This window comes from Pan paniscus, chromosome 1, assembly GCF_029289425.2.
Source record: "Pan paniscus chromosome 1, NHGRI_mPanPan1-v2.0_pri, whole genome shotgun sequence".
NCBI lineage: Eukaryota > Metazoa > Chordata > Mammalia > Primates > Hominidae > Pan > Pan paniscus.
In genome coordinates this window covers 93,226,815-93,253,090 of record NC_073249.2, presented here as the reverse complement: position 1 = coordinate 93,253,090, position 26,276 = coordinate 93,226,815, and the positions used below count along the sequence as shown (strand labels likewise).

At 47.1% G+C, this 26,276-nt stretch overlaps 2 protein-coding genes across 6 annotated transcripts; one reads left to right on the top strand and one right to left on the bottom strand.

The window, feature by feature from the left end:
• The first annotated feature begins 205 nt into the window (after window positions 1-205).
• NAXE (NAD(P)HX epimerase) lies at window positions 206-15,624 on the top strand. 5 transcript variants are annotated; one of them, XM_055113106.1, is made up of 7 exons: window positions 214-462; window positions 581-685; window positions 834-944; window positions 1,026-1,139; window positions 1,877-2,024; window positions 2,351-2,559; window positions 15,173-15,624. In XM_055113106.1, the coding sequence occupies exons 1-6, from the start codon at window positions 229-231 to the stop codon at window positions 2,551-2,553; spliced, it is 915 nt and encodes a 304-aa protein (XP_054969081.1). In that variant the 5' UTR covers window positions 214-228; the 3' UTR covers window positions 2,554-2,559; window positions 15,173-15,624. The 5 variants fall into 5 exon arrangements, with proteins under 5 accessions (XP_003821095.2, XP_054969081.1, XP_054969083.1 ...); XM_055113108.2 differs by lacking the exon at window positions 15,173-15,624 and adding an exon at window positions 10,458-14,134; XM_003821047.5 differs by lacking the exon at window positions 15,173-15,624 and having other exon boundaries at window positions 206-462; window positions 577-685; window positions 2,351-2,609.
• LOC100972613 (G patch domain-containing protein 4) lies at window positions 3,474-10,447 on the bottom strand. Its single transcript, XM_003821048.6, is given in 9 exon segments — window positions 3,474-3,726; window positions 3,729-4,320; window positions 4,552-4,602; window positions 4,858-4,949; window positions 6,506-6,592; window positions 6,698-6,790; window positions 6,892-6,965; window positions 7,441-7,577; window positions 9,900-10,447. Coding segments are annotated over 8 exon segments (1,113 nt in total). The 5' UTR covers window positions 7,520-7,577; window positions 9,900-10,447; the 3' UTR covers window positions 3,474-3,681.
• Window positions 15,625-26,276: the final 10,652 nt, after the last annotated feature.

The following is a 26,276-nucleotide window of genomic DNA, read 5'->3' as shown; positions in this document are numbered from 1 at the left end:
TTATCAAAGGGCCGTTGGGAGCAACGCATTTCGGCGTATCTGGAAATGTGTGGCGATCTGTAAACGCTCCTGAGGAGAGCTGGAATCCCAAGTGGAAGGGAAGCTGGACCGGGTGGGAACGGCTCCCCAGCCCAAGGGCTGCTAGAACCCCAAGACTCCAGCCCCGAGCGGCTTCCGGAATCCGCTCGTGCTGGCCCGGCCTCTTCGGGGGCGGGGCGAGCGCCGCACATGCGCCGGGGTCGGGCCGGGCCGGGCCGGGGGCGCGCGTTCTGCGAGCTGGATGTCCAGGCTGCGGGCGCTGCTGGGCCTCGGGCTGCTGGTTGCGGGCTCGCGCCTGCCGCGGATCAAAAGCCAGACCGTCGCCTGTCGCTCGGGACCCACCTGGTGGGGACCGCAGCGGCTGAACTCGGGTGGCCGCTGGGACTCAGAGGTCATGGCGAGCACGGTGGTGAAGTACCTGAGGTAGGCACGGGTCTCGGGTGGCCTGCTCTGCCCCGGGGCGGGGCCTGGGACGGCCGGGCCACCTGCGCGACAGAGAACACGAGGGGCGGGACTCAGGCCGCGGGTTTTCCTCAGCCAGGAGGAGGCCCAGGCCGTGGACCAGGAGCTATTTAACGAATACCAGTTCAGCGTGGACCAACTTATGGAACTGGCCGGGCTGAGCTGTGCTACAGCCATCGCCAAGGTCAGTGGCACAACTCTCGACCTTTGGGAGCAGCCAGGGAGGAGTCACTGTCCCAGCCCCCTGGCCTAGGCACAAAGAGGTGGGAGAGACAGCTGGGCCAATATTACCGCCTGAAACCCCGCCGAACCACCCTTAACTCTGCCTTCAGGCATATCCCCCCACGTCCATGTCCAGGAGCCCCCCTACTGTCCTGGTCATCTGTGGCCCGGGGAATAATGGAGGAGATGGTCTGGTCTGTGCTCGACACCTCAAACTCTTTGTGAGTATGTGGGGAGGGGCTGTGGGGGAGGAGGGCGTGAGGGCTCTGGGATCTGGGGTTGAATTACCACTTTCTTCCTAGGGCTACGAGCCAACCATCTATTACCCCAAAAGGCCTAACAAGCCCCTCTTCACTGCATTGGTGACCCAGTGTCAGAAAATGGACATCCCTTTCCTTGGGGAAATGCCCGCAGAGGTAGGTGGCTCCAGTTGAATACCTCCATCCTACAGTAACCACTGCCTGTGCTCTGCTCTTCCTTCGTGTTTCCAGGCTGAGCTCATTTTAGTGCCTGGTACGGAAGGTGCCTAAAGGATGGTATTCGAATAAGTGTGCAAGAGTCTTCTCCTCCTTCATAAAGTGTGCTCCATGAGTCCCACACACCACCTTCTCTAAAGCTTCCTTGCCCTTTCATCTCCCTGGTCCCTCCTTCCACTCTGTAGTCAGATCCTCTTGCCCTAGCATGCAGTAAACACATGATCTACCCCTCAGGGGCCGGAGTGGCTGCCCTATCTGAAACCCTTCCTGCAGATGCATGGATTAAGGGATGGGAAATTGGGTAATTTTTTTCCTTAACCCATTTTACAGATGAAGATACTGAGGTGCAGAGAAGTGGTTTGCTTAAAGTCACTAAATTGTATCATGGCAGAGCTGAAACCAGAATCCGGCTCTCCTGACTCGTCTCAGGCTATCTCAGCCTGTAGCCTCCCCAGTGGCGGGCAGGCAGGCAGGCACCGAGAACAAAAACTGTCTGGTCTAAGTTTGGCCTGAATCAGTGACCAACTCACACTTTCTCTAGGCCTCAGGCTGCCCTCTGAATGAAACACAATACTTGTGCCTCTGAGAATGGTCTGCAGGTGCAGAGGACAGCCCTCTCCAGTTAAGGCTGTTTGTGCAGCTGCTGGCTCTGACATCCTTTTCCTGCTCCACCACAGCCCATGACGATTGATGAACTGTATGAGCTGGTGGTGGATGCCATCTTTGGCTTCAGCTTCAAGGGCGATGTTCGGGAACCGTTCCACAGCATCCTGAGTGTCCTGAAGGGACTCACTGTGCCCATTGCCAGCATCGACATTCCCTCAGGTGCTGGGATCCAGAAGGTGGGGTGGGGGAGATTGGGGCCCTACCCTCCTGACTTTTGCCCACACCAGGTCTAAAATAATTTTAGTCTAGAGGGGCAGAACACAGCTTTCTGGACCCCCATCAGGGCTGGGGAACAGTGTTCAGAAGTCCCCTTTACATGTTGGCCCCATGAAGAGACCACGGCCCAAGGGTACGTGGAGCTCGTTGGACGAGAGTTCCTCAGGTGGGAACTGAGGGGACTTCCCACTCCTCTGGGACTAGGGTAAACTAAGGTGTAGAAGGGGACGAGGCATCTGGCCTCTTCCTGAACACCACCCTCTTTTCAGGATGGGACGTGGAGAAGGGAAATGCTGGAGGGATCCAGCCAGACTTGCTCATCTCCCTCACAGCCCCCAAAAAATCTGCAACCCAGTTTACCGGTCGCTACCATTACCTGGGGGGTCGTTTTGTGCCACCTGCTCTGGAAAAGAAGTACCAGCTGAACCTGCCACCCTACCCTGACACCGAGTGTGTCTATCGTCTGCAGTGAGGGAAGGTGGGTGGGTATTCTTCCCAATAAAGACTTAGAGCCCCTCTCTTCCAGAACTGTGGATTCCTGGGAGCTCCTCTGGCAATAAAAGTCAGTGAATGGTGGAAGTCAGAAAGCAACCCTGGGGATTGGGTGCCATCTCTCTAGGGGTAACACAAAGGGCAAGAGGTTGCTATGGTATTTGGAAACAATGAAAATGGACTGTTAGATGCCAAGTGAGTTGTGCTGTCCTTTACACAATTCTTATTCATTTGGGACACAGACAGGGAGCTACTTCTACTTATCAGTGTAGCAAGACTACAAAGAGGTTAACCGAAGGAATTTCTTCAAAGGCCTCCAAGGAATATCTTCTAATTTGTATTCAGGACCTTCCCAGGCTGGGAACAGAGATGCCAGTCAGGATTTATCTCTAGGCTAGGAGCGCAAGCTCATGTTTATTCATTCATTTGGTAGCGCTAGAAACTGGCAACTGTGGGCTAAATCTAGCCCATAGACCTAAATTTATGTTTTTCTTAACCTTCACAATATTTAGAAATCAGAGCACTTCACATAGGTCTACATTTTCAGCTTCTTTTAGCAGGAATGCTCCTTCAAAGGGTATCTGCATTCCTGTTCCCACAGCCCCCAGCATTCCTTGTCCTTTAGCTGCCTGGCTTCTCTAGGCACCTGAGTTCATGGTCCTGGGTTAGAAGCTGCAGAAGGGACTGTGCTGACTCCCTCAACTAAGGGATGGTACTACCGCTTGCTCCTCTCAGCAGCTGACGTCCCAGAGATCAGTTTCCTTTCTGGGAGGGACTCCTCATTGAGGGGGGTGCAGAAGACCTGCAGACCTGCATCAACCCTGGTCTTTGAGGCTTCAACTCCTGAAAATCAATCAATTGAGCCCTACCTTTACCAGACCTTTAGTCTCTCTTCTTCTGTTTCTTTTTGGCTTTCTGGACAGTGCTGACTCCAGCTCTTTCCTTCTTGGGATGCTGCTGCCTCTTCCTCTTACCTCTGCTGCTTGAGCCAGTGTGTGCTCTGCTCTCTGCTTCCCTAGCCCCGCCATCCTTCCCATCCCTTACATCCAAGATGTCCTCCTCCTCTTGATGCTGCTGTCTTTTCTTCTTGCTTTTCCTGCTTCTTCCATCACTGCATGCTCTGCTCTCTGCTTCCCTGGTTCCACCACCTAAAACAGTTTCCTCACCTCCATCTTCTAGGTTCAAGTCCTCCTCCTCCCGTTGCTGCCTCTTCTTTCTTCGGCTGCATGGGTCAGCATATGCCCTGCTCTCTACCTCCTCTGTCCTGACACTGCCTGCAGCCTCCTTGCCTTTTCCTCCTTCCTCCAAGACCCCCATCTTCTCCTCTTCATGGTGCCACCTCTTCTTTTTCTTCCCTTTCCTGAGGGACTGATTGGTTTGCTCTCTGCTATTCAATTCCCCAAGCCCACTTGTTCCTGCAGCATCCTCCTTCTCATTCCCTTTAGTTGTACCCTCTCTTTCATCTGAGACCTTTCCTTCTTGATGTCGCCTTTTCTTCTTCTTGCTTTTTCTGATGTTCTGCTCAGCATGTTCTGGGTGCTTCTCATCTGCATCATTCCTTTCAGATGCTGTAGCTTCTTCCTCCTCTTTCTGCCTCCTTTTCTTTTTCTTTTTTTTGGGGGGCTTGCTCTCTGACTGCAGTTGAGGGGCCCCAGGGTCCTGGCCTTTGAGACGAGCCAGGAAGGCCTGCTCCTGGGCCTCCAGGCGAGCAAGCTTGGCCTTCATTGTGATCCCAAGACGGGCAGCCCTGAAACAGACAGGGTCCAAGTCAAAGCGAGGGTATCGGGGGAAATGGGCCTAGTCCTTAAGCCTGCAGGGAAAGTTGGTGGAGGGTAGGAGTGGGGAGCTGCCTATCTTCAGGCAATAGATGGGTAGGTAATAGGAATCATTTCCCTGGGGTAAAAAGAACCAAGAGGTGGCACAGGCCATGATCAAAGGTGGGGAGAAAAGGGAGCTCAAGGAGCTGACCACTACTTACTTGTGTGCTGTTCGCCCCTCACAGGCTTGGAGCAGCATCTCATCAGTCAGACTGTTAGGGGAGATCAGCAGTTACAAACAGACCTGGTGGAAAGGCTGGACCTCTCCTCCTTCTAAAACATTCCTTCAACACTGAGTTCTTGTTCAGGACCTGGCACTTTCTGAGGTACTAGGGATACAAAGATTAGTACAACACAGTTCCACCCACCCCCAAGAAGCCCCCAGTCAAGCATTAGATTTAGCCCTTTCTCTTGCCATCTGAGGACATCTCTTCCCACGTTCCCCAAGAGCTAAAATGAAGTCTCACATCTTTGGGGACTTGGGCCCCTGGTTGTCGTCATCACTGCAGCTCTCCAAGTCTTTGTTTGGCTTCTCTCCACCTGAAGTCAATGTAGCCATCTAGGAGGGGTCATGGGGGTAGATAAGGCCTTCTCAACACCATCACCATCACTATTCCCTTGTGGAAGCCCCCTAAGAATTTATAGCTCCAGGCAGTGGTTTGCCAGCCCCCACCATTGCTCCTTGAGGAGCCACAGGGAGGTGTGCCATCCTGCATACTCGAACTTGGATAGGAGATGGGCTGCTGCTGCTGGGATGTGCAGCAGCTTTGGCCTCTCTGGCCCACAGCTGGCTGGTGAGCAGAACAAGAAGAGGAAATGCTCTGGTTCATCAGGTCTTCACAGTGGACAAGTGCCAGTGACTGACAGTAAAGATGCCCCGCTCCACCCTGACCATAGTACCTGTTCACAGTACCTTCATTTAATCAGATTAATTGAGAGTCTACTATGGGCCAAGGAGTTGGGGATTCAGAGTGGAATAAGAATGAGATGGGCCCAGCCCAGATGGAATCTACATAGGCAATTATGATGGAAGTGTTGCCTGTGATAGAGGAAGGGTACTCAACTCAGACTTCAGAGAATGGCTTCTAAAAGTAACTGATGTATAAGCTGAGCTCTGGAGGATAAGAGAAACTCAGAAGGTAAAGGGGGAAAGGGAGAAGAATGTCCCAAGCAGAGGGAGCAACATGTGCAATAACCTGAAGATGGAAGAGTGTCGTACCTTCAAAGAAAAGAAACAGATTGGAATCTGTTATGCTAATGGTTAGGCTAAAGTAGTGGTCCTGGAGAAAAGTGAAGAGATGAGGCTGGAGATGGCAGGAACAGGCATGCAGAGCCATATAAGCCAGTCCGATAAATCTGGATTCTGTCATCCTAGGTCAAACAAGACCCAGTGACATGATGACATTTATGTTTTAGAGAGAACACTGGATGCTTTGTGGAGAAGTCCATCCTCCACAGAGGTTGGGGTGGGGAGTGAGACTACAGGTGTTCTTAGGAGGCTGCTGGAGAAAGAAATTAGGCAAGAGATGATGATGGCCCAAAGTGGGGTAGTAGATGGTAACAGAGATGTAGAGAAATGGGAAAGATTTGCTAGGTAACATGTATAGCCCTTAGCACATAATGACCATTACATGTTAGCTTCCTCCTATTGGTACAGTAGAAAGTGGAGGCCTGAAGTCCTGGGTTCCAGTCCTGTTTGCCATTACTAGCCAGCTGTGGGCTCTTCAGCAAACCACTTTTCACCCTTTTAGCCACATCTGCAAAGCAGGGATGGTCCAGATAATCTCTCAGGTCTCCTCTGGCTTCTAAGTCCTTTGAATTAGATGTCTTCTGGCCTCCCCAAAATTTGGCAGCTCCTGACTTAAGAGACTGTACCCTACCTCCCACGCCCTATTGCTGCTCCCTTAACAGATGGCAGGATCCACGGAACCTGAAGATCTCAATTCCTGCTGAGGGTCTGGGCAGTCTAAGTAAGCAACAGCAAGGCTGGTCACAGGATCCCACTATGTTAGGAAAGTCCTGAGAATTGATAAGGCATACAAGGCAACTGTTCAGGCCCCAGGGAAACCAGGGAAGAGAAAAAGGATGGACTCCGTTACCCACAGCCTCTAATACCTTCACAAACTTCTGATACAGCAAGTTGGGCTTGGGATGATTATAACGGGTGGTCTCCTTAGAAAGGCTCCTTATCTGTACTCCATCCTGTAGAGAATTATCAGTACCAGTGAATGGGTGACATATCATGACTGCCTACGCCACAGGTCCCAGGCCCTCTGTTTCATGTGCCCATCTATCAAGAGCTCATACCTGCCCAGTTTCCACTACCAAGTTGGCCGCAGTCTTGTTGAAGAGCTCATTCCACCAGTGGTTTGTGAACTCCTTGGCAGGGTCATGTCCTACCTGCCAGGGGAATAAATATGAGCTCTGAGTGCCTGCCTCACCTGCCCTCAAGGGTCCCCTCTCCCACACATGCTAACCTTCCTCAGTCCACCCAGTCTTACCCCATGAGTGTCTTGCTTCAGTGTCACCCTGAGAGCCTGGGTGATACCATTCTCCTTCCGGCCAAGGCCTTTGCCTGCAGAGGACAGTGAGCGATTTGGCTTATTCTCCTGCCTGCTGTGAGACCTCACAAGGCACCCCCCACACAGGCCTCTTGCCATTCCACACACCTGACATTGGGGTATACTCTGTACCTCTCAGAAGACCTCCTAGCGCACTTCTTTCTAGTACCACTCCATATAGTCCCCTGCCTTTGTGTGAGCCTGAACTATCTCTTCCTTCAAATTCTTTGGTAGAGAGCCCATATCTCTTTTTCCCTCCCCTAGTCCTCCCAACCACCACTTCTTCATTATCCACTGTCAAATTTCTTCCTTTCTTCCCTTTTCTGGGAAAGTTAGAAATTTTCTTCTGCAAATTTCCCTTTAAACTAGGTTTTCCTCCTTTAATTAAATGGACTACATGGGGGGTGGGTAATCCAGGATGATGCCTTTCCCCTGGGCAGATGGTAGGCAGGGAGCTGGGGGATGTGGAAGAGGCCCCATGGGGATCACCTTGAGTCCATCCATGCTTTAGCAGCTGCTCCTCAGCAAACTTCATCCCACGACTCTTGACCTCTGGGGTGACATTCATGGTGAGAAAAAAGTCTCTATCCTCAGACTCTCACCAGAGAAGAAGAGGTGATATCATCCTTTTAAGAAGAAAGTAGAAAGTGCCCAAACAGCCATCAGTTCCATCCTGACTGCTTGTTAAGAATTCTCTGCTAGTTGGGTGCAGTGGCACACACCTGTAGTCCCAGCTACACGGGAGGCTGAGGCGGGATTGCTTGAGTCCAGCCTGGGCAGTATAGCAAGACCCTCTCTCATAAAAAGAATAAAGCGGCCAGGCGCAGTGGTTCACATTTGTAATCCCAGCACTTTGGAAGGCCAAGGTAGAAGAATCACTTGAGCCCAGGAGTTCCAGACCAGTGTGGGCAACATAGTGAAACCCTGCCTCTAGAAAAAATAAAAAATTAAAAAGAAAGAAAAAAGAATTCTCCTTCCTGAGCCAGAGACAGAGGAAGGAGGTGGCCTGGTCTTTGGGGAGCTCCCTATCTGGCTACAGAAAGACCAGAATATAGAGAAGTCAAGGAGGAATGGTGTCAATTCTGATACCTAAATTTATGGTGTGCTCACCACATGCCAGGATGTGCTAAGACTTTACAAAGATTATTTCATTTAATCTTCCCAGCCCATTCAGGGAAATATTAACTTATTTTACAAATGAGTAAAGTGAGGCCTAAAGAGGTTAAGTGACTTCAAGGTCACACAGGTAACATGTAGAATTCAAGCCCAGGCAGCTTGTCTGCAGAATCTGTACTGTACCACTACATAGTATCTCCCAAAATATATTACCTTGTAAACACAAAGCTAATGAGGTGCTTATTAACCTAAGTCATACGATAATGGTACTCGGTAGAGACCGGATCCTGTACTTATGCTTCAGCATTTACACTGTCCTCTTGGTGTGGGGGCTACACACTTCTCCCACACCACTGCAGTATTTCAGTCTGGCTGGAGTTCCCCTTTTGAAAGTGTCCAACTTAGGAAGGGCACTCCTATTGAGCACTTAATGCATAACAGGTGGATTACACATATTGCCACACTGTCATATTAACTCAGTCAACCTTTTTTTTTTTTTTTTGAGACAGGGTTGCTCTGTCGCCCAGGCTGGATGGAGTGGAGTGCAGTGGCACGATCATGGCTCATTGCAGCCTCAAACTTCCAGGCTCAAGCAATCCTCCCACCTCAGCCTCCCAAGTAGCTAGGACCACAGGCACATGCCACCACGCCTGGCTAATTTTTGTATTTTTTTTTGTACAGACAGGGTTTTGCCATGTTGCCCAGGCTGGTCTCTAACTCCTGGGCTCAAGCTATCTGCCTACCTCTGCTTTCCAAAATGCTGGGATTACAGGCGTGAGCCACTATATGTGGGCTTAACTCATTTAGTCTTGATAGTCCTGTGAGATAGATATTATTCTTATTTTACAAATGAAGAAAACAAGGCCTGGGTTTCTTGCCTAAGGTTACATGGCTAGTAAATGATGGAGCTGGAATTACATGATGGAGGTGGAATGAGCCCAAGTTGCCTGACTCCAAAGTGGTTCTCTGTCTTTCTTTCTTTCTTTTTTTCTTCTTTTTTTTTCTTTTTTGATACGGAGTCTCACTCTGTCACCCAGTCTGGAGTACAGTGGTGCGATCTTGGCTCACTGCAACCTCCGCCTCCCAGCTTCAAGCGATTCTCCTGTCTCAGCCTCCCGAGTAGCTGGGACTACAAGGCTCATGCCACCATGCCCGGCTAATTTTTGTATTTTTAGTAGAAATAGGGTTTCCCCATATTGGCCAGGGGCTGGTCTCCAACTCCTGACCTCTGGTGATCCACCTGACTCGACCTACCAAAGTGTTGGGATTACAGGCGTGAGCCAAGGCGCCCGGCCAAAAACTGATGTTCTTCATCACTACACTCTTCAGTCTCTTACAGCTCTTTGTGCTTTCTCCTGTAAGACCACACACAGCCTAACCTTTGTCGCAATAATTGAAAACTACATGCCCTGGAAGTTAAGAGACCCGCTTTATTCCGCAACTCCAGAGCACGTAACGCGGCGCCAGAACTCAAGAACACATTCAGTCGTTATTTGTTGAACTGAATGGCATAGTTAGGAATGGCTTTACCGGATTTTCAGTGGATAATTGGGTAGAAGCTGTGCGCCCCAGTCTTTCTGAAACCTGTGATCACACTTTGGGCACTGTCCCCTCTACAGTCAATCTGTGTTTTCAGAAGTGGCCCCAGGTTCACTCGTCTTACAGTAGTCCTAAAGAGCCGGCTGCCCTTTCCCTAGGCTTCCTTGCTCTTGAGGGCTAAATTCCAGCCCTCCTACCCCAGTGCCACTTGGGTAAAAATACTCTGCTCCTCTCACGTTTGCTAATAAGCCCGGGCTCCGACTACCACCGTTCGGGGGAAGGGAGCCCCTTACCGTCACTGCGGGCTCCGCTCCGCGGAAACATGTGCTGGACCTGACTTGTGCGCCGCCATCTTCCCGGAAATGCCGTTTTGTTCCTTCTAGGCTGTCGAAACCATAGAGACGTCCGCGGGAACCAAAATCACGGTCTTTCCAGGAGAAACCATTGCGGAGCCCAATTAGCCAGTATGGTTGCCATAGAAACTGGGACCTGGAGCGTGCCCATTTTCGGAGGTTCCGAGGCTGTTCCACTTGCCTCATCCCTGCAATCCTTGAGCAGCCAAGGGACTTCAGTACTAACTGGCCCTCTCAGGATGCCAAGAACGGCTATGTGTCCTACACTGAGCTAGTCCCGGGCGCAAATACGAGGAAGGAAAACTCCAGGGAAGCATTGAGAGTAGCCTGAGAAATTCGTGGAGGCAGAGTAGGTGATAGCTGTGTCCTGATTTTTCAGGGTTGAATACTCATGAATACTCAGCCTTCACAGGAACAGTTATTTATGAAAGCCTAGAGACTAGACATCTCAATAGGTTCATCAAGCACTTTTTTTTTTTTTTTTTTTTTCTGAGACAGGGTCTCGCTCTGTTGCCCAGACTTGAGGGCAGTGGCGCGATATCGACTCACTCACTGTAACCTCCGCCTCCCGGGCTCAAGTGATCCTCCCATCTCAGCCTCGTGAGTATCTGGTACCACAGGCATGCACCACCACGCCTGGCTAATTTTTGTATTTTTTTGTAGAGAAGGGGTCTTGCCGTGTTGTACAGGCTGGTCTCCAACCCCTGGCCTTAAGTGATACGCACACCTCGGCTTCCCAAAGTGTTGGGATTACAGGCGTAAGCCACCGTGACCGGCCTCATCAAACACTTTTTGACTCACCATTGTGTGCCAGAACTTGTCCCTTTGGTACTGGGAGATACAAGGACGCATAAGACACAGGTCTTGATTTAGGGGAATACCCAGTTTAGCCTGGGAAACTTGGGACCTTGAGTGGGATTAGATGGAGGACATGCCAGTGGAACTTGGAGAAAGATACAGGATGGGTGAGACGCGGTGGCTCATGCCTGTAATCCCAGCACTTTGGGAGGCCAAGACAGGCAGATAGCTTGAGCCCAGAAGTTCAAGACCAGCCTGGGCAACATGGCGAGACACCGACTAAAAATACAAAAAAAAAAAAAAAAAAAAAAAAAGCCGGGCATGGTGGTGCACGCCTGTGGGTCCCAGCTACTGAGGTGGGAGGATCCCTTCAGCCCGCTGTGGGAGTGAGGGGAGGGCGGAGGTTGCAGCGAGCCAGAAAAAAAAAAAAGCAGGATCCCAGAATGCATGCCAGGCTGAGTTTGGACTTGCCCTGTAGGTATGAGGATGTATTGAGCAAAGGAGGGAAAGAAGATACAGCAAAAGGGACTGCACATGCCCCTACCCCTGCAAGCTGTTCCTTGGCCTCACTGAGCCACCCAAGAACTAAAACCCGAGAAAAGTATCCTTTTCTGCCTCCCCATATCGGTATTTCCTTTCACTTAGCGCCCCCTAGAAACTTCCAAACAGAAAAATCGCCATTTCACAGGAAAGCCTTGTCATAATTTCTCTGTATGTCATACCCATTCATCCCCATAATTTTTTCCATAAAATTAATTTTACTTTCAAAACATGCTACATGGGGACAATACTTTAAACGATCGATCTTAATTACTGGAATTTTAGACACTTGCAGAAGGGATGTGGGATGCTTCAAAGGCATTCGTTAGAGATGGATTCAACAGAGAAACATTTTGTGAAGGAGAGACATCTGACTCCTTTTCCCATTCTGCCACTCATTGTGTGACCTTGAACACTTCTTTTTTTTTTTTTTTGAGATGGGGTTTCCCTGTGTTTCCCAGGCTGGCCTTGGACTCCTGGGCTCAAATGATCCTCCTGCCTCAGCCTCCCAAGTAGCTGGGAGTAGGGTGCATGCCACTGTGCCGGGGCAAACTTGAGTTTCGCTGCAGTGTCCTGCAGCCACTGAGAAAATTCCACAGACAGGGCTTCAATTTCCACCCACCCCCACCTCTCCATCTCTTCTACCCCTTCTATCTAAAATATATGTGTGTGTGTATTATATACAAAATTGTATGTTATATAGAATATTTCATATATGTGTGTATGTATGTACATATACATATACATGTATATATATGAAATATATAAGAAGTTTTAAAATTCCGAAGAGGTAACCCTCAAGGACCCTTTCCAACTTAGAGTTTTTGTGTGATGCACTTTGCCAGCCACTCCCAAAACTTAATGGCCATAAATCTTTGAATCAAGATTCCTAGTCTGGCCTAAGTCTTTGAGCTCACTGTTCTGCCTGATTCACTCATTCAATAAATATTTATTAAAGATCTCCTATATACTAAGGGCTAGAGGTATAAAAAGGTCCATCTCTTGTCCTGTCAGGCCTCACGATCTTGTGGGGGTTTAAACTAGTTACCAGGCATTTATATCATTGAGTAATAAGAGTTATGGCAAGGTCAGGACCCAGTGCTATGGGGATAAGATGAGAAGCATCTGACCCAGTCTGAGACCCCTGGGAGCTTCTTGAAGAAGTCACTGAGGCTGCAGCCTGTCCCTGGGGGCTATGAGGGATCACAAGAGAAATGGGTCTCAAGGAGTTCGCAGTTTAATGGGGTCTCATACCTCCTCACAAGGGTAGAAACAAAGGCCATTATCAGAGAAAAAGAATACATGAATACTTATAAGGAAATGGCCTGAAATGCAGATAACAAGATGCATAGAAATATTTATTACAGTAATATTTATAAAATGGAAAAATTGGAAAGAATCAAAATATCTCACAACAGGAGAAAGGCTACATAAATTACAGTGTAAACATACAATGGACTAATGTGTAGTCTTCAACGATGATGTTGAAGAATTCTTTTTTTTTTTTCTTTTTTTTGAGACGGAGTCTCTATCGCCAGGCTGGAGTGCAGTGGCACGATCTTGGTTCACTGCAACCTCCACCTCCTGGGTTCAAGCGATTCTGCCTCAGCCACCTGAGTAGCTGGGACTACAGGTGCGCGCCACCACGCCCAGCTAATTTTTGTATTTTTAGTAGAGATGGGGTTTCACCATGTTGGCCAGGATGGTCTCGATCTCTTGACCTCATGATCTGCCTGCCTTGGCCTCCCAAAGTGCTGGGATTAAAGGCGGAGCCACCGTGCCCGGCCGAAGAATTCTTAATAGCTTGGGTACATGTCTGTGATATAATTGAAATGAAAAAAGAAGATACAAAATGTTACCTACAGTAAGAACCTATCTATGTTAAAAATTCATAGGCAATAGGATCAAAAGTAATAAAATACTTAGGAATACATTTAACAAAAGATGTGCAAGCTTTATACATTGAAGCTACAAAACCTCATTGAAAGAAACTAGGAAGAGCTAAATAAATGGAAAGATACCCTGTGTTCATGGAATAGAAGACAATATTGTTAAGATGACAGCACTCTCCAAATTGATCTATAAATTCAACACAATCTCTATAAAAAATCCCAGTTGGCTTTTTTTTTTTTTTTGCATAAATCAACAAGTCCATCCTAGAAGTCATATAGAAATGCAAAGGACCAGCTGGGAGCAGTGGCTCACACCTGTAATCCCAGCACTTTGGGAGGCCGAGGTGGGAGGATCATTTGAGGTCAGGAGTTCGAGACCAGCCTGGCCAATATGGTGAAACCCCGTCTCTACTAAAACTACAAAAATTAACCAGGTGTGGTAGCAGGAATCTGTAATACCAGCTATTTGGGAGGCTGAGGCACGAGGATCGCTTGAACCTGGGAAGTGGAGGTTGCAGTGAGCCGAGATCACACCACTGCACTCCAGCCTGTACGATAGGGTGAGACTCCGTCTGAAAAATAAAAAAAAAGAGAGAGAGAGAAAAGAAAAGAATAGAAATGTAGGCCGGGCACGGTGGCTCACGCCTGTAATCCTAGCACTTTGCGAGGCCGACATGGTCAGATTACCTGAGGTTGGGAGTTCAAGACCAGCCTGGCCAACATGGTGAAACCCTGTCTCTAATAAAAAAAAAAAAATACAAAAAATTAGCCAGGTGCAGTCGTGTGCACCTGTAATCCCAGCTACTCTGGAGGCTGGGCAGGATAATCTCTTGAACCCGGGAGGCAGAGTTTGTGGTGAGCTGAGATCATGCCACTGCACTCCAGCCTGGGCTACAGAGCGAGACTTGGTCTCAAAAAAAAAAAAAAAAAAAAAAAAAAAGCAAAGGGCCCAGAATAGCCATAACAATCTTTAAAAGGAAGAAAGTTGTAGGACTTACACTTCCTGATTTCAAAACTTACTACAAAGCTACAGACTGTGGGGTTTTCAAAGAGGATAGACATATAGATCAATGTAATGGAATTGAGAATCCAGAAATAAACCCATACGCTTATGGGCAATTGATTTTGCACAAGAGTGCCAAAACAGTTCAATGGAGAAAGAATAGTCTTTTCAACAAATGGTGTTGGCCGGGCATGGTGGCTCAAGCCTATAATCCCAGCATTTTGGGAGGCCAAGGCAGGAGGATCACTTGAGCTCAGGAGTTTGAGACTAGCCTGGGCAACATAGTGAGACATCGTCTCTACTAAAAATAAAAATTAGGCTGGGCATGGTGGCTCACGCCTGTAATCCTAACACTTCGGGAGGCCAAGGTGGGTGGATCACCCGAGGTCAGGAGTTCGAGACCAGCCTGGCCAACATGGCGAAATCCCGTCTTAGCCAGCATGGTGACAGGCGCCTATAATCCCAGGTACTCAGGAGGCAGAGGCCGGAGAATCGCTTGAACCCGGGAGGCGGAGGTTGCAGTGAGCCAAGACTGCGCCACTTCACTCCAGCCTGGGCAAAACAGCGAAACTCCATCTCAAAAAAAAAATTAAAAATTAAAATTAAAAATTAACTGAATGTGGCGGCCCACGCCCATAGTCCCAGCTACTTGGGAGGCTGAGGTGGGAGAATCGCTTGGAGCCTGAGCTGTGGTTGTGCCACTGTGCTTCAGCTTGGGTGACAGAGTGAGACTCTGTCTAAAAAAAAAAAAAAAAAAAAAAAGGAAAGAATCCTGTGAAGTCAATTTAGCATGAAGCCCTCCACTTTTTTTTTTTGACAGAGTTTTTCTGTGTTGCTCAGGCTGGAGTGCAGTGGCGTGATCATGGCTCCCTGCAGCCTCAATCTCCTGGACTCAAGCAATCCTCTCACCTCAGCCTCCCAAGTAGCTGGGGCCACAGGAGTGGCCCACCATACCTGGCTAATTTTTGTATTTTTTGTAGAGACAGGGTTTCACCATGTTGCCCAGACTGGCCTCCAACTCCTGGGCTCAAGCATTCCTCCTGCCTCGGCCTCCCAAAGTGCTGGGATTACAGGAGTGAGACACCGCGCCCAGCCTAAGCCCCCTTCTCTTGATACCTGATCACCCTTGATATCTGATCAGGTTCCTCATCCTTCACCATCCATCAGGTGATATCTGATTACCTCAGCCTGTCTTTGGCAAGAATCTTGTAAGGTTTTAATGCAAATCCCCTTTACCCCTGGTGTTTTTTCATAATAATTTCCCATCTCCTAACCCCCACCCTGCACCTCAGTTATAAATTCCTCAGTTATACTTCCCATGCTGTATTGAGAGTTGAGCCCAATTTCTCTTTCTCCCTCACTGCAAAATCCCATTGTCATGGTCCCTATACCTGTCACAATGGTCCTGAATAAAGTCTGCCTTACCATGCTTTGACAAGTGTCATCGAATAATTTTTTTCTTTAACAAGATATTTTCCCTTCATTTAAAATTGTCTACAATTAATGTATTATTTTTTCAGGAAAGTGATTTTAAAATAACAAATGGTTTTGGGAGGCCGAGGTGGGTGAAAGACCTGAGGTCAGGAGTTCAAGACCAGCCTGGCCAACATGGCAAAACCCCATCTCTACTAAAAATACAAAAATTAGCCAGGCATGGTGGCACGCACCTGTAATCCCAGCCACTCGGGAGGCTGAGGCAGGGGAATCGCTTGAACTCAGGAGGTGGAGGTTGTAGTGAGCCGAGATTGTGACACTGCGCTCCAGTCTGGGTGACAGAGCAAGACTCTGTCTCAAAAAAAAAAAAGAAATGGTTACAAATGAGAGCCCCTGAGTGCTGAGGGAGGTGGGGCAGAGGTGAGGTGCATATGACTGGCCCCAGGGGAAGACCTTCAGGAGGAAGTATGTGTGGCCCCTGAGACTGACTACCAAACCTTGAATGCCTCTCTAAATTCCTGGAGCAGAATTGAATCCTAAAAGTTAAGGCACTGTGTTATTTTTCTATACTGGGTTTAAATCTACACATAGTGTTGTAAAAGTCAGGCCAAGCCAGCATCTCCCCATGATTCATAAACTAGTACACAATTTATCTTCCTCCACTTCTTCCCAGTTATTTTTTCTGTCAGTAAACCCTGAGACTGAGGAAAGAGAAAATATCTTGTGGTTGCAATGAGTGTGGGATTTTTAAAAAAAAATCTATATAGCAAATACTGGCAATGCTTACCTATTTGAATATTATTCACTTTTCTTTCTGTTGAGGAAAAAAAAAAAAGGTGAGCCTGTGTCTCACAGGATTCAATCCTTAGCCTAGGCAGGTTCTAATTTTCTGACTTCATTAACCCTTTGAGTTCATGATAATAAAGATATTATGATCCCTTGCCAACAGTACTTTACTATTTAAAAATAATTTTCACACGGTGGTTTACAGTTTAGAATATCATGTTCACAAACATTACCATATTTGAGTCTCACTGTAATATTGCCCAGATTTGTGCTTACCTACAAATAGGGGCCGACAGAGCACAGAGAGAGATGGAATGAGACGTGCTCTCAGCACTATCACTGCTGCTCTCTGATGCCATCTAGTGCAGGTTCAGCTGAACACTTATTTCTATTTAAAGCACTATTGCCATCTGCCCCTTGGTGTCATCATTCTCTCCGATCTGGATGAAGCCCTGTCTCTGACCTGCATCCCTGTCCCTCTGGGTCTTGTCTCTGCCTTTCCCTGGCCTCATTGTCTCCTTTAAAACCTTCAGTGTGTGTAAATGCTGGTCATGGTGTAGGTGAAGGATGCCAAGAAGGGAGGCAGGGTATAGCAGGGCCCTTTTCTTTTCTTTTCTTTCCTTTCTTTCTTCCTTTCTTTCCTTACTTTTTTTTTTTTTTTTAAAGACAGAGTCTCACTCTGCCACCCAGGCTGGAGTGCAGTGACATGATCTTAGCTGACTGCAACCTCTGCTACCCAGGTTCAAGTGATTCTTCTGCCTCAGCCTCCCGAGCAGCTGGGATTATAGGTGTCTACCACCACACTTGGCTAATTTTTGTGTTTTTAGTAGAGACGGGGTTTCACCATCTTGGCCAGGCTGATCTTGAACTCTTGACCTCGTGATCCACCCGCCCTCTTTCTTTTGCAGTGCTTGCTGTGCTTCTAGAGTTCTCCTAGAGGGTGCAGGTTTCAAGGTAGCAGACACATCCATTTGGGTTGCTTTTTTATGTTTTTCATACGACGTATTTCCAGATACATCAGTAAAGATGCTGTGGAAAAATTTCTGAAAGGGGCAGTATAGAAAACACCAACCCCAGTGGGAATAGAGCTGGGAAGGAGGACCGTGATGGTAAGAACACCAAGGAATCCCAGCCTTATTCATTCTCCCTTCGAACAAGAGCTTAGCTGAACACAGGAAAAGCAGAGATCTGAAGCGCTGAGTCTGAAGGATGCCCCCAGAGCTTTGAGGGCTCTGCTATAGCATCTTTATCTTTGAGCATCCTCCACCATGGACACCTGGTGATCCCCTAAACATGCACGGGACCTGAGCCAGGTGCAGCGCCCAGAACGCTGCAGGGGCCCTCAGCACTGGGGATACAGCCTTCCTGCCCCACCTGCTGGCTGTCTGCCTTATTACATGTTACCATTTCAATCATGACTAAATATATTCATACACATCTTATATGAATGTATATAAATGCCTTGAAAGATTGCAAAGACAACAAAAGATTAAAAGTCATTTTCTCTATGTGGTAGGATTAAGGGGGCTTTTCACTTTTTAATGTTGTTATGTTTGTTAAATTATCTACAATTAAGTGCATCATTGTGTAATCAGTAAAAAATTAATCCAAGTAGTCTTCCAATTAAAAAATTATTATTCTATGATTCATCCTGGCATTTTGATGGCCTTATTTTTACATTTATATTTTTGAGCCTTCTGGATTTTAGTTTAAGGACAGTTATAGATCTGCTGTTTTCTTTTTCCAGATAACTAGTTGTTGCAACCTTTAGCAACCTAAATGTCCATCAATAGGCATCTCATTAAATAAATTATGCTCCATACGGACACAAATAAAGGAACAATAGACACCAGGCCTACTTGAGGGAGGAGGGTGGGAGGAGGGTGAGGATTGAAAACCTACCTATCAGGTACTACGCTTACTACCTGGGTGACAAAATAATCTATACACCAAACCCCCACAACATGCAATTTTCCTATAGAACAAACCTGCACATGTACCCCTGAACATAAAATAAAAGTTAAAAAACAAATAGAGGCTGGGTGCAGTGGCTCACGCCTGTAATCCCAGCACTTTGGGAGGTCGAGGTGGGCGGATCATGAGGTCAGAAGATGGAGACCGTCTTGACCAACATGGTGAAACCCCGTCTCTACTAAAATATAAAAAATTAGCTGGGTGTGGTGGCACGTGTCTGTAATCCCAGGTCCTTGGGAGGCTGAGGCAGTGAAATCGCTTGAACCCAGGAGGTGGAGGTTCCAATGAGCTGAGGTCGCACCACTGCACTTCAGCCTGGTGACAGAGCAAGACTCCATCTCAAAAAAACAAAAACAAACAAACAAATAAATAATGCTACAGCCACCCACTGAAATACTATGCAGACATGAAAAATGAGAGAATTTGATGTCATGTGCTGATAGGACAAATGCTCACATCATATTATTTGGTGGAAAAGCAAAGTAGGAGGCCAGGCGCGGTGGCTTACGCCTGTAATCCCAGCACTTTGGGAGGCCAAGGCAGACGGATCACCTGAGGCCAGGAGTTCAAGACCAGCTTGACCAACATGGAGAAACCCCGTGTCTACTAAAAATACAAAAAAATTAGCCAGGCATGGTGGCGGGAGACTGTAATCCCAGCTACTCGGGAGGCTAAGGCAGGAGAATCGCTTGAACCAGGAAGGCGGAGGTTGCAGTGAGCCGAGATCGTGCCATTGCACTCCAGCCTGGGCAACAAGAGCAAAACTCCGTCTCAAAAAAAAAAAAAAAAAGAAAAAAAGAAAAGTAGGAAACGGTTTGTATATCATGATCTCAGGTTAGAATATATGTATGATGTATGTTTCCATTTATCTACCTTCCTGTAGCTTCTTAAATATTTTTCTGGAAAGATACAGCAGAAGGCTAATAATGGTTCAGTTGTTCCTGGGGGAGGTGAGAAGAAAGAAAGAAAAAAGGAAAGGAAAATTTTACTTTTCATTTTATTCCTTTGATAGTGGTTGAATTATTTTTCAATATGTAATGATATTACTTTTGTTTCATAACAAACATAAAAATCATAAGTGGAACATGACTTTCATGTGTGTATGGATTTTATGTCCTCTTAAAAATTAGGTGGCCAAGCATGGTGGCTCACACCTGTAATCCCAGCACTTTGGGAGGCCAAGGTGGGCGGGTCCCTTGAGCCTAGGAGTTTGAGAGCAGCCTGGGCAACCTGGTGAATCCCCATCTCTACAGAAAAATACAAAAATCAGCTGGGCATGGTGGTACACGCCTGTAATCCTAGAGACTCAGGAGGCTAAGGTGGGAGGATCAGAGAGGTCGAGGCTGCAGTGAGCTATGATCGCACCACTGCCCTCCAGTCTGGGCCAGAGTGAGACCCTAAAAAAAAAAAAAAAGGCCAGGGGCAGTGGCTCACATCTGTAATCCCAGCACTTTGGGAGGCCGAGGCAGGCAGATCCCTTGAGGTCAGCAGTTCAAGACCAGCCTGGCCAACATGGGGAAACCCTGTCTCTACTAAAAATACAAAAAATAGCCAGGCGTGGTCATGCGTGCCTGTAATCCCAGCTACTTGGGAGGCTGAGGCACTAGAATCACTTGAACCTGGGAAGTGGAGGTTGCAGTGAGCTGAGATCGCGCCATTGCACTTCAGCCTGGGCAACAAGAGCGAAACTCTATTTCAAAAACAAAAAACAAAAAAACAAAAAAAACCCTAAAACTTAAAGTATAATAATAAACAAACAAACAAACAAACAAACAAAAACAGGTGATCCCTTCAATCAATCAGTAGCTGTCTGTGTTTTGATTGATTCTGTTCCCTTTGAAACTTCTTCCCCTACCAGTGATAATGCCTAAAATGTATTGATTACTTTCTATGAGCCAAGCACTGTTCTGCTTATCAATGCTGTAGTTATCTAATGTTCCTTCGTTAGTAGGTAACAGGGCTGAGATTTATGCTTAGACTTTCAACCCAGAGGATATGGAACTTTTTTGTTAAGTTTGTTTTGTGCACAGGGAAAGAAGGAACAGAGCCTGTGGAACTTAACCCCTACTCCATACTGCCTTTTTGTTAAACTTGCAGAAATTGGAAGAAAACTTCAATTTTATTTATTTATTCAGAAAATATCTTCTGGGTTTTTGTTTTGTTTTGCTTTTTTGAGACGGAGTTTTGTTCTGTTGCCCAGGACAGAGTGCAGTGGCATGATCTCACTTCAAGCTCACTTCAAGCTCCGCCTCCAGGGTTCAAGCAATTTTCTTGCTTCTGCCTCCCCAGTAGCTGGGATTACAGGTGCCCACTACCATGCTCAGCTAATTTTTGTATTTTTAGTAGAGACGGGGTTTCACTATGTTGGCCAGGCTGGTCTTGAACTCCCAACCTCAGGTGATCCACCCGCTTCTGCCTTCCAAAGTACTAGGATTACAGGTGTGAGCCACCGTGCCCGCCAGTAAACATTTTCTGAATGCCTGGTATATCCAGGTGAAGCTGTTAAGTTGCTTCTTCCTTTTGTTTGGATATTTTTTTTGGAGGGAGGAGTGGTCCCACTCTGTCTTCCAGAGTGGAGGGCAGTGGCTAAATCATAGCTTACTGCAGCTTTAAACTCCTGGGTTCAAGCAATTCTCCTGCCTCAGCCTCCCAAGTATTTGGGACCACAAGCACATGCCACTGCTCCTGGCTCCTGTTTCTTGCTTCTGTTAAAGAAAGCTTCCCGGAGGAAGCACAAATGGGTGAACCTAAAGTCTCTTTGATGTTGCTAGTGGGACTGAGGAGCAGGAAATGGTGGCTCACGGGAGCAGCAAACACTAAAGCTGTCCTTAGCTACGCGAAGGACTTGCAGAGGAGTCTTGCTGATAATGGCCACTTCATCTTGGAGTTCATAGCTGGTTCCTTGCATGCTGGAGATACAAAGTGGTCCTACCCTTCCAAGAGTTTCAGCTTCCTAAAAACTCTTGCAGTAATTCTGCCAGTGGATTTATTATTAAAGGGAAGCGGAGGGTGCTAGTGTGTTGCCCTCAATAAAGGGAAGTTGAGAAGTGGAAAAACACAGTTCTCAAACTTTTTTGTTATTCATCATTTTATTGAACTCATTAATGAGAGAACCAATAAGGAGACAAAAGAGCTGCTTTGAGGAGGATTTGAGAAACAGGAATTTAAACAGTCAATAAGAAAAGAATTGTCAGGCCAGGCATGGTGGCTCACGCCTGTAATCCCAGCACTTTGGGAGGCCGAGGCAGGCGGATTGTGAGGTCAGGAGATCGAGACCAGCCTGGCCGACATGGCGAAACCCTGTCTCTACTAAAAATACAAAAAAATTAGCTGAGCGTGGTGGTGCACACCTGTAATCCCAGCTACTCAGGAGGCCGAGGCGGGAGAATGGCTTGAACCCGGGAGGCAGAGGTTGTAGTGAGACAAGATCACACCACTGCACTCCAGTCTGGGCAACAGAGTGGGACTCCGTCTCAAAAAAAAAAGAAAAGAATGTCAAAATTAGATTGATAATTTAGATATAGGACTGGCTAACTTTCTAGCACAGTAAAACCAAAACCCCTTTGTGATTAACTTCTCAATTGGGCAATAAAACCCTATCATTGTATCAAGTTCTGCAGGTTAGCCTTTACCCAACAGGACTATAAATGTCTGTGCATTTGTAAGTTGTAGATTATTTATCAAATGTACTGTGACAACAAAGTCACATTCCCTGGGAGAGTCAGATGAGTGTCAAGCAAGCTTATTAGAAAATGCTCTAGACCAGGTGTGGTGGCTCATGTCTGTAATCCCAACAATTTGGGAGGCCAAGGCGGGTAGATCACTTGAGGTCAGAAGTTCGAGATCAGCCTGGCCAACATGGTGAAGCCCCGTCTCTATTAAAAATACAAAAAATTAGCTTGGTGTGGTGGCTCACGCCTGTAACCCTAGCTACTTGGGAGGCTGAGACAGGAGAATCACTTGATCCCAGGAAGCAGAGGTTGCATTGAGCCAAGATCATGCCACTGCACTTCAGCCTGGGTGACAGAGTGAGATTCCTTCTCAAAAAAAGAAAAAAAAGAAAAAAAAGAAAAAATGCTCTAGTGTGATATAAAAAAAAAAAACCCTCAATTTTACCATTTCCAAGTTTCAAGAAATTATTCTTTCACAGCAAAGAAGAACTCATCTAGCTTTAGAGATAGGCTACCTGGGTTACTTAGTAAGTATATGAACTTGAACAAGTTACTAACTTACTAACCCTTTCTGAACATCAGTTTTCTGGTCTATAAAATGGGAATAATAATACTGTGATAGAGTTTATTTCTCCCATGTGAAAGAACATACAGCTATAAGTTGGGGTTCACTTTTTTTTTTTTTGAGACAGAGTCTCACTCTGTCACCAGGCTGGAGTGCAGTGGTGCAATCTCAGCTCACTGCAACCTCCGTCTCCCTGGTTCAAGCGATTCTCCTGCCTCAGCCTCCTGAGTAGCTGGGATCACAGGCACGCGCCACCACACCCAGCTAATTTTTGTAATTTTAGTAGAGATGGATTTCACCATGATGGCCAGGATGGTCTCAATCTCCTGACCTCGTGATTCACCCGCCTCAGCCTCCCAAAGTGCTGGGATTACAGGTGTGAACATGGCACCCAGCCAGAGTTCACTTTTTCAAATTATTCCAATCCTGGTCTGAGAATGGTTGATTAATACGTGTAGATCTTACTTCTGGGTTTGTTTGACCAATATGAGATTGGGAGTGAGAATCTATACAAACTGAAGCCAGACCCCATTTAGACTGGCCAGAATGAGAAGACAAGCCAGCAATTTGAGAAACCAAGCTTTGAGGCCTGGGAGAATAAGATGGGCTTAGAAAATAAACAGTCAAGATTTTGAGATGTTTATTTGGAGGGATAGTTGAGCAAAAATACAGTTTAAACGGTCCACTTGAATATCAGCAGTGAATTGACCGTTATAAACAGAATGACAAGTGACATGATTATTAATAAGTAAAATCTAATTTTACATCTTGGTAACTTTGCAAACAGCTTCTTGACATTTGCCTTTTACTGTTCCTTGTGCTTTCCATTATTTCACTTTATCCTTATCCACCTCTGAGATGGGCAGAAGAGGTACTATTTTGTTTGACTGAGAACTTCATACAGTCAGGAGCTTCATACAATCATTTGCTCCTGTGTCTCTGCAGACTGAGGCCCTTTAGAAAGTAATTTAAAGAGAATTGAGTTTCCATTGTGCAGATGAAGTAATAGGCCCAGCAGCGAAGCCTGGGCCTGTGTCACCTAAGGTGACACTGTGGCAGAACTGTAACTAGAACCCAAGCCTCCTGTCCTCTACTAGAAGGTCTCCTATGCCCAGCAGCTGTAAAGGTTTGTACTGCAGAGTTCTACCTTGCACGCTCTGGGGAGTAAGCCTTGCATACTTCAGGCCTCTATATGTGGCCAGGAGTGGAGTCTAGGAGAGCGTCCAAATAAAGCACCAGGCTGAGTTCAATGTTGCTGCCTTTTGGCCCTGGAGAAATGCTGGAAAGCCAGGCATGGGGGTGCCCGCCTGTCCTCCCAGCTAATCAGGAGGATGAGGCAGGAGAATCACTTGAACCCAGAAGTTTGAGGCTGCAGTGAGCAATGATCACATCACTGTACTGCAGTTCTGGGTCACAGAGACAGATCCCATCTCACTCTCTCTCTCTCTTTTTTTTTTTTTTTTTTTCAGACAGAATCTTGGTCTATCGCCCAGGCTGGAGTGCAGTGGTGCGATCTCAGCTCACTGTGACCTCCGCCTCCTGGGTTCAAGTGATTCTCCTGCCTCAGCCTCCCAAGTAGCTGGGACTACAGGCACGCATCATCATGCCCGGCTAACTTTTTGTATTTTTAGTAGAGACAGGGTTTCACCATGCTGGCCAGGCTGGTCTTGAACTCATGACCTTGTGATCCGCCCGCCTCGGCCTCCCAAAGTGCTGGGATTACAGGCATTAGCCACCGCGCCCAGCCAAATCCCATCTCTTAAAAAAAATTTTTAGAGATCCCATCTCTTAAAAAAATTTTTAGAGATCCCATCTGTTAAAAAAATTTATTAAAAAAATGTTGGAAAGAGAAAGACCAGAGAGAGCCATGCCTTTTAAAGTCCTCCCTAAAGTGTCATCTTGCCAGCCCTTCCAGTCATTCACACAACAATCCTAGTCATAAACTGGGGCCATGCTTGCCATCACCAGGGGTCAGGAAAACTGGCCAGCTGAACCTGCTTGGATGGTGGAAGCGAGTGTGGGTGTTAGAGAAGGAGATGTCGGGACTCCGTGCTTGTCTGGAATCACTCCACCACACTCTGGTCAGTAGGTATAGGACTGACAAAGCCCTTCCTCAGAGATGCTGGGTCAGTGAGGAGACCCCAGCTTGTCTCAGCCATCTCACCCCACTCCCATTTTAGCGTCTGGGGGGAAACTGAGAATGAAAGTGACCTTGAGTAAACTAAACACAGTTTGGCTATTCATTATATGTATTCCTGTCTGTTCCTTTCTCATTCTATCCTCACTGGGTTGTTTTTGCATCTGTCAAATAGTTCTAGGCTTTCCTCCCCATCAAACTCAGCCTTTTATGGATTTACATACCAGAGACTTCCAAGCCACAGTTCAGAAGTGATTTGTGGAGAAAGGAGCAGTAAATTTGTGGAGAAATGAGCCTGGGAATGGAGGCAGTGGCCAGGCTGTGGAGCCATTTATATCTACTTCTCCCTCTGCCGGAGACTGTTTGTTTGAGTTGGCAGGAAGCCAATCAGATGCACTGGATCAGGGTGTCCTGTCCAAGGAGACAGGGGGCTATTTGTCTTCTCTCATGAGAGAGACAGTCGTGGGAGGAGGAGGGAAGCGCTTAAGAACAGGGATGGAGTAGATAGGGAAAAGATAGTCAATCAGATCTCTCAAGAGTATAGTCGGCCGGGTGCAGTGGCTCGTGCTTGTAATCCCAGCATTTTGGGAGGCCAAGGAGGGAGGGTCACTTGAGTCCAGGGGTTTAAGAGCAGCCTGGGCAAGATAGGGAGACCCTGTCTTTACAAATAATTTTTAAAAGTTAGCTGGGTGTGGTGGTGCACATCTGTGCACCAAGCTACCCGAGAGGCTGAGGTGGGAGGGATCGTTTGAACCTGGGAGGTCGAGGCTGCAGTGCGCCATGATCGTATCACTGCACTCCAGCCTGGGTGACAGAGTGAGACCCTGTTTCAAAAGAAAGAAAGAAAGAAAGAAAAGTATATTCAAGGTGAGCTTCCTATTATTAGATATGGCCCAAGTGAAAACCTGGAGCTTGTCTGAATTGGACAGCCAAGGAGAGAGGCAGAAGAGGATTAGTGGAAAAAGCAGAAACTTCTAGGCTTGACTCAATGACTGTATTGTGCGTGATTTGGGGCAAGCCACCTTCCTCTCCATCTCCTCCTCTAGTAAATGTTCAGCATCCTGAGGTCTCCAGTTCTGAAAGGGTATGGTTCTTTTTTTTTTTTTTTTTTTGAGATGGTGTCTCACTCTGTTGCCCAGGCTGGAGTGCAGTGGCACGATCTCAGCTCACTGCAACCTCTTCCCGGGTTCAAGCGATTTTCCCACCTCAAGCCTCCCGAGGAGCTGGGATTACAGGCGCACACCACCATGCCTGGCTAATTTTTGTATTTTTAGTAGAGACAGAGTTTCACCATGTTGGCCAGGCTGGTCTCGAACTCCTGACCTCAGGTGATCCGCCCACTTTGGCCTCCCAAAGTGTTGGGATTATAGGTGTGAGCCATAGTGCCCAGCCTCTTTTTTTTTTTTAATTTTTAACTCACAGAACATGAAATTATATGGTTTTAATAATGCAAAGCTACTTCCATGGGGCTACAGCAGAGAGAAAATAAGGCTAAAATGGAACTTAAAGCTCAAAAC

Coding starts and splice junctions, on each gene's coding strand:
- NAXE (XM_055113106.1), top strand. CDS start 229: ATGCGCCGGGGTCGGGCCGGGCCGGGCCGGGGGCGCGCGTTCTGCGAG. Junction 1,140..1,876: donor TTGGGGAAATGCCCGCAGAG/GTAGGTGGCTCC, acceptor GCTCCACCACAG/CCCATGACGATTGATGAACT. Junction 2,025..2,350: donor CAGCATCGACATTCCCTCAG/GTGCTGGGATCC, acceptor CCCTCTTTTCAG/GATGGGACGTGGAGAAGGGA.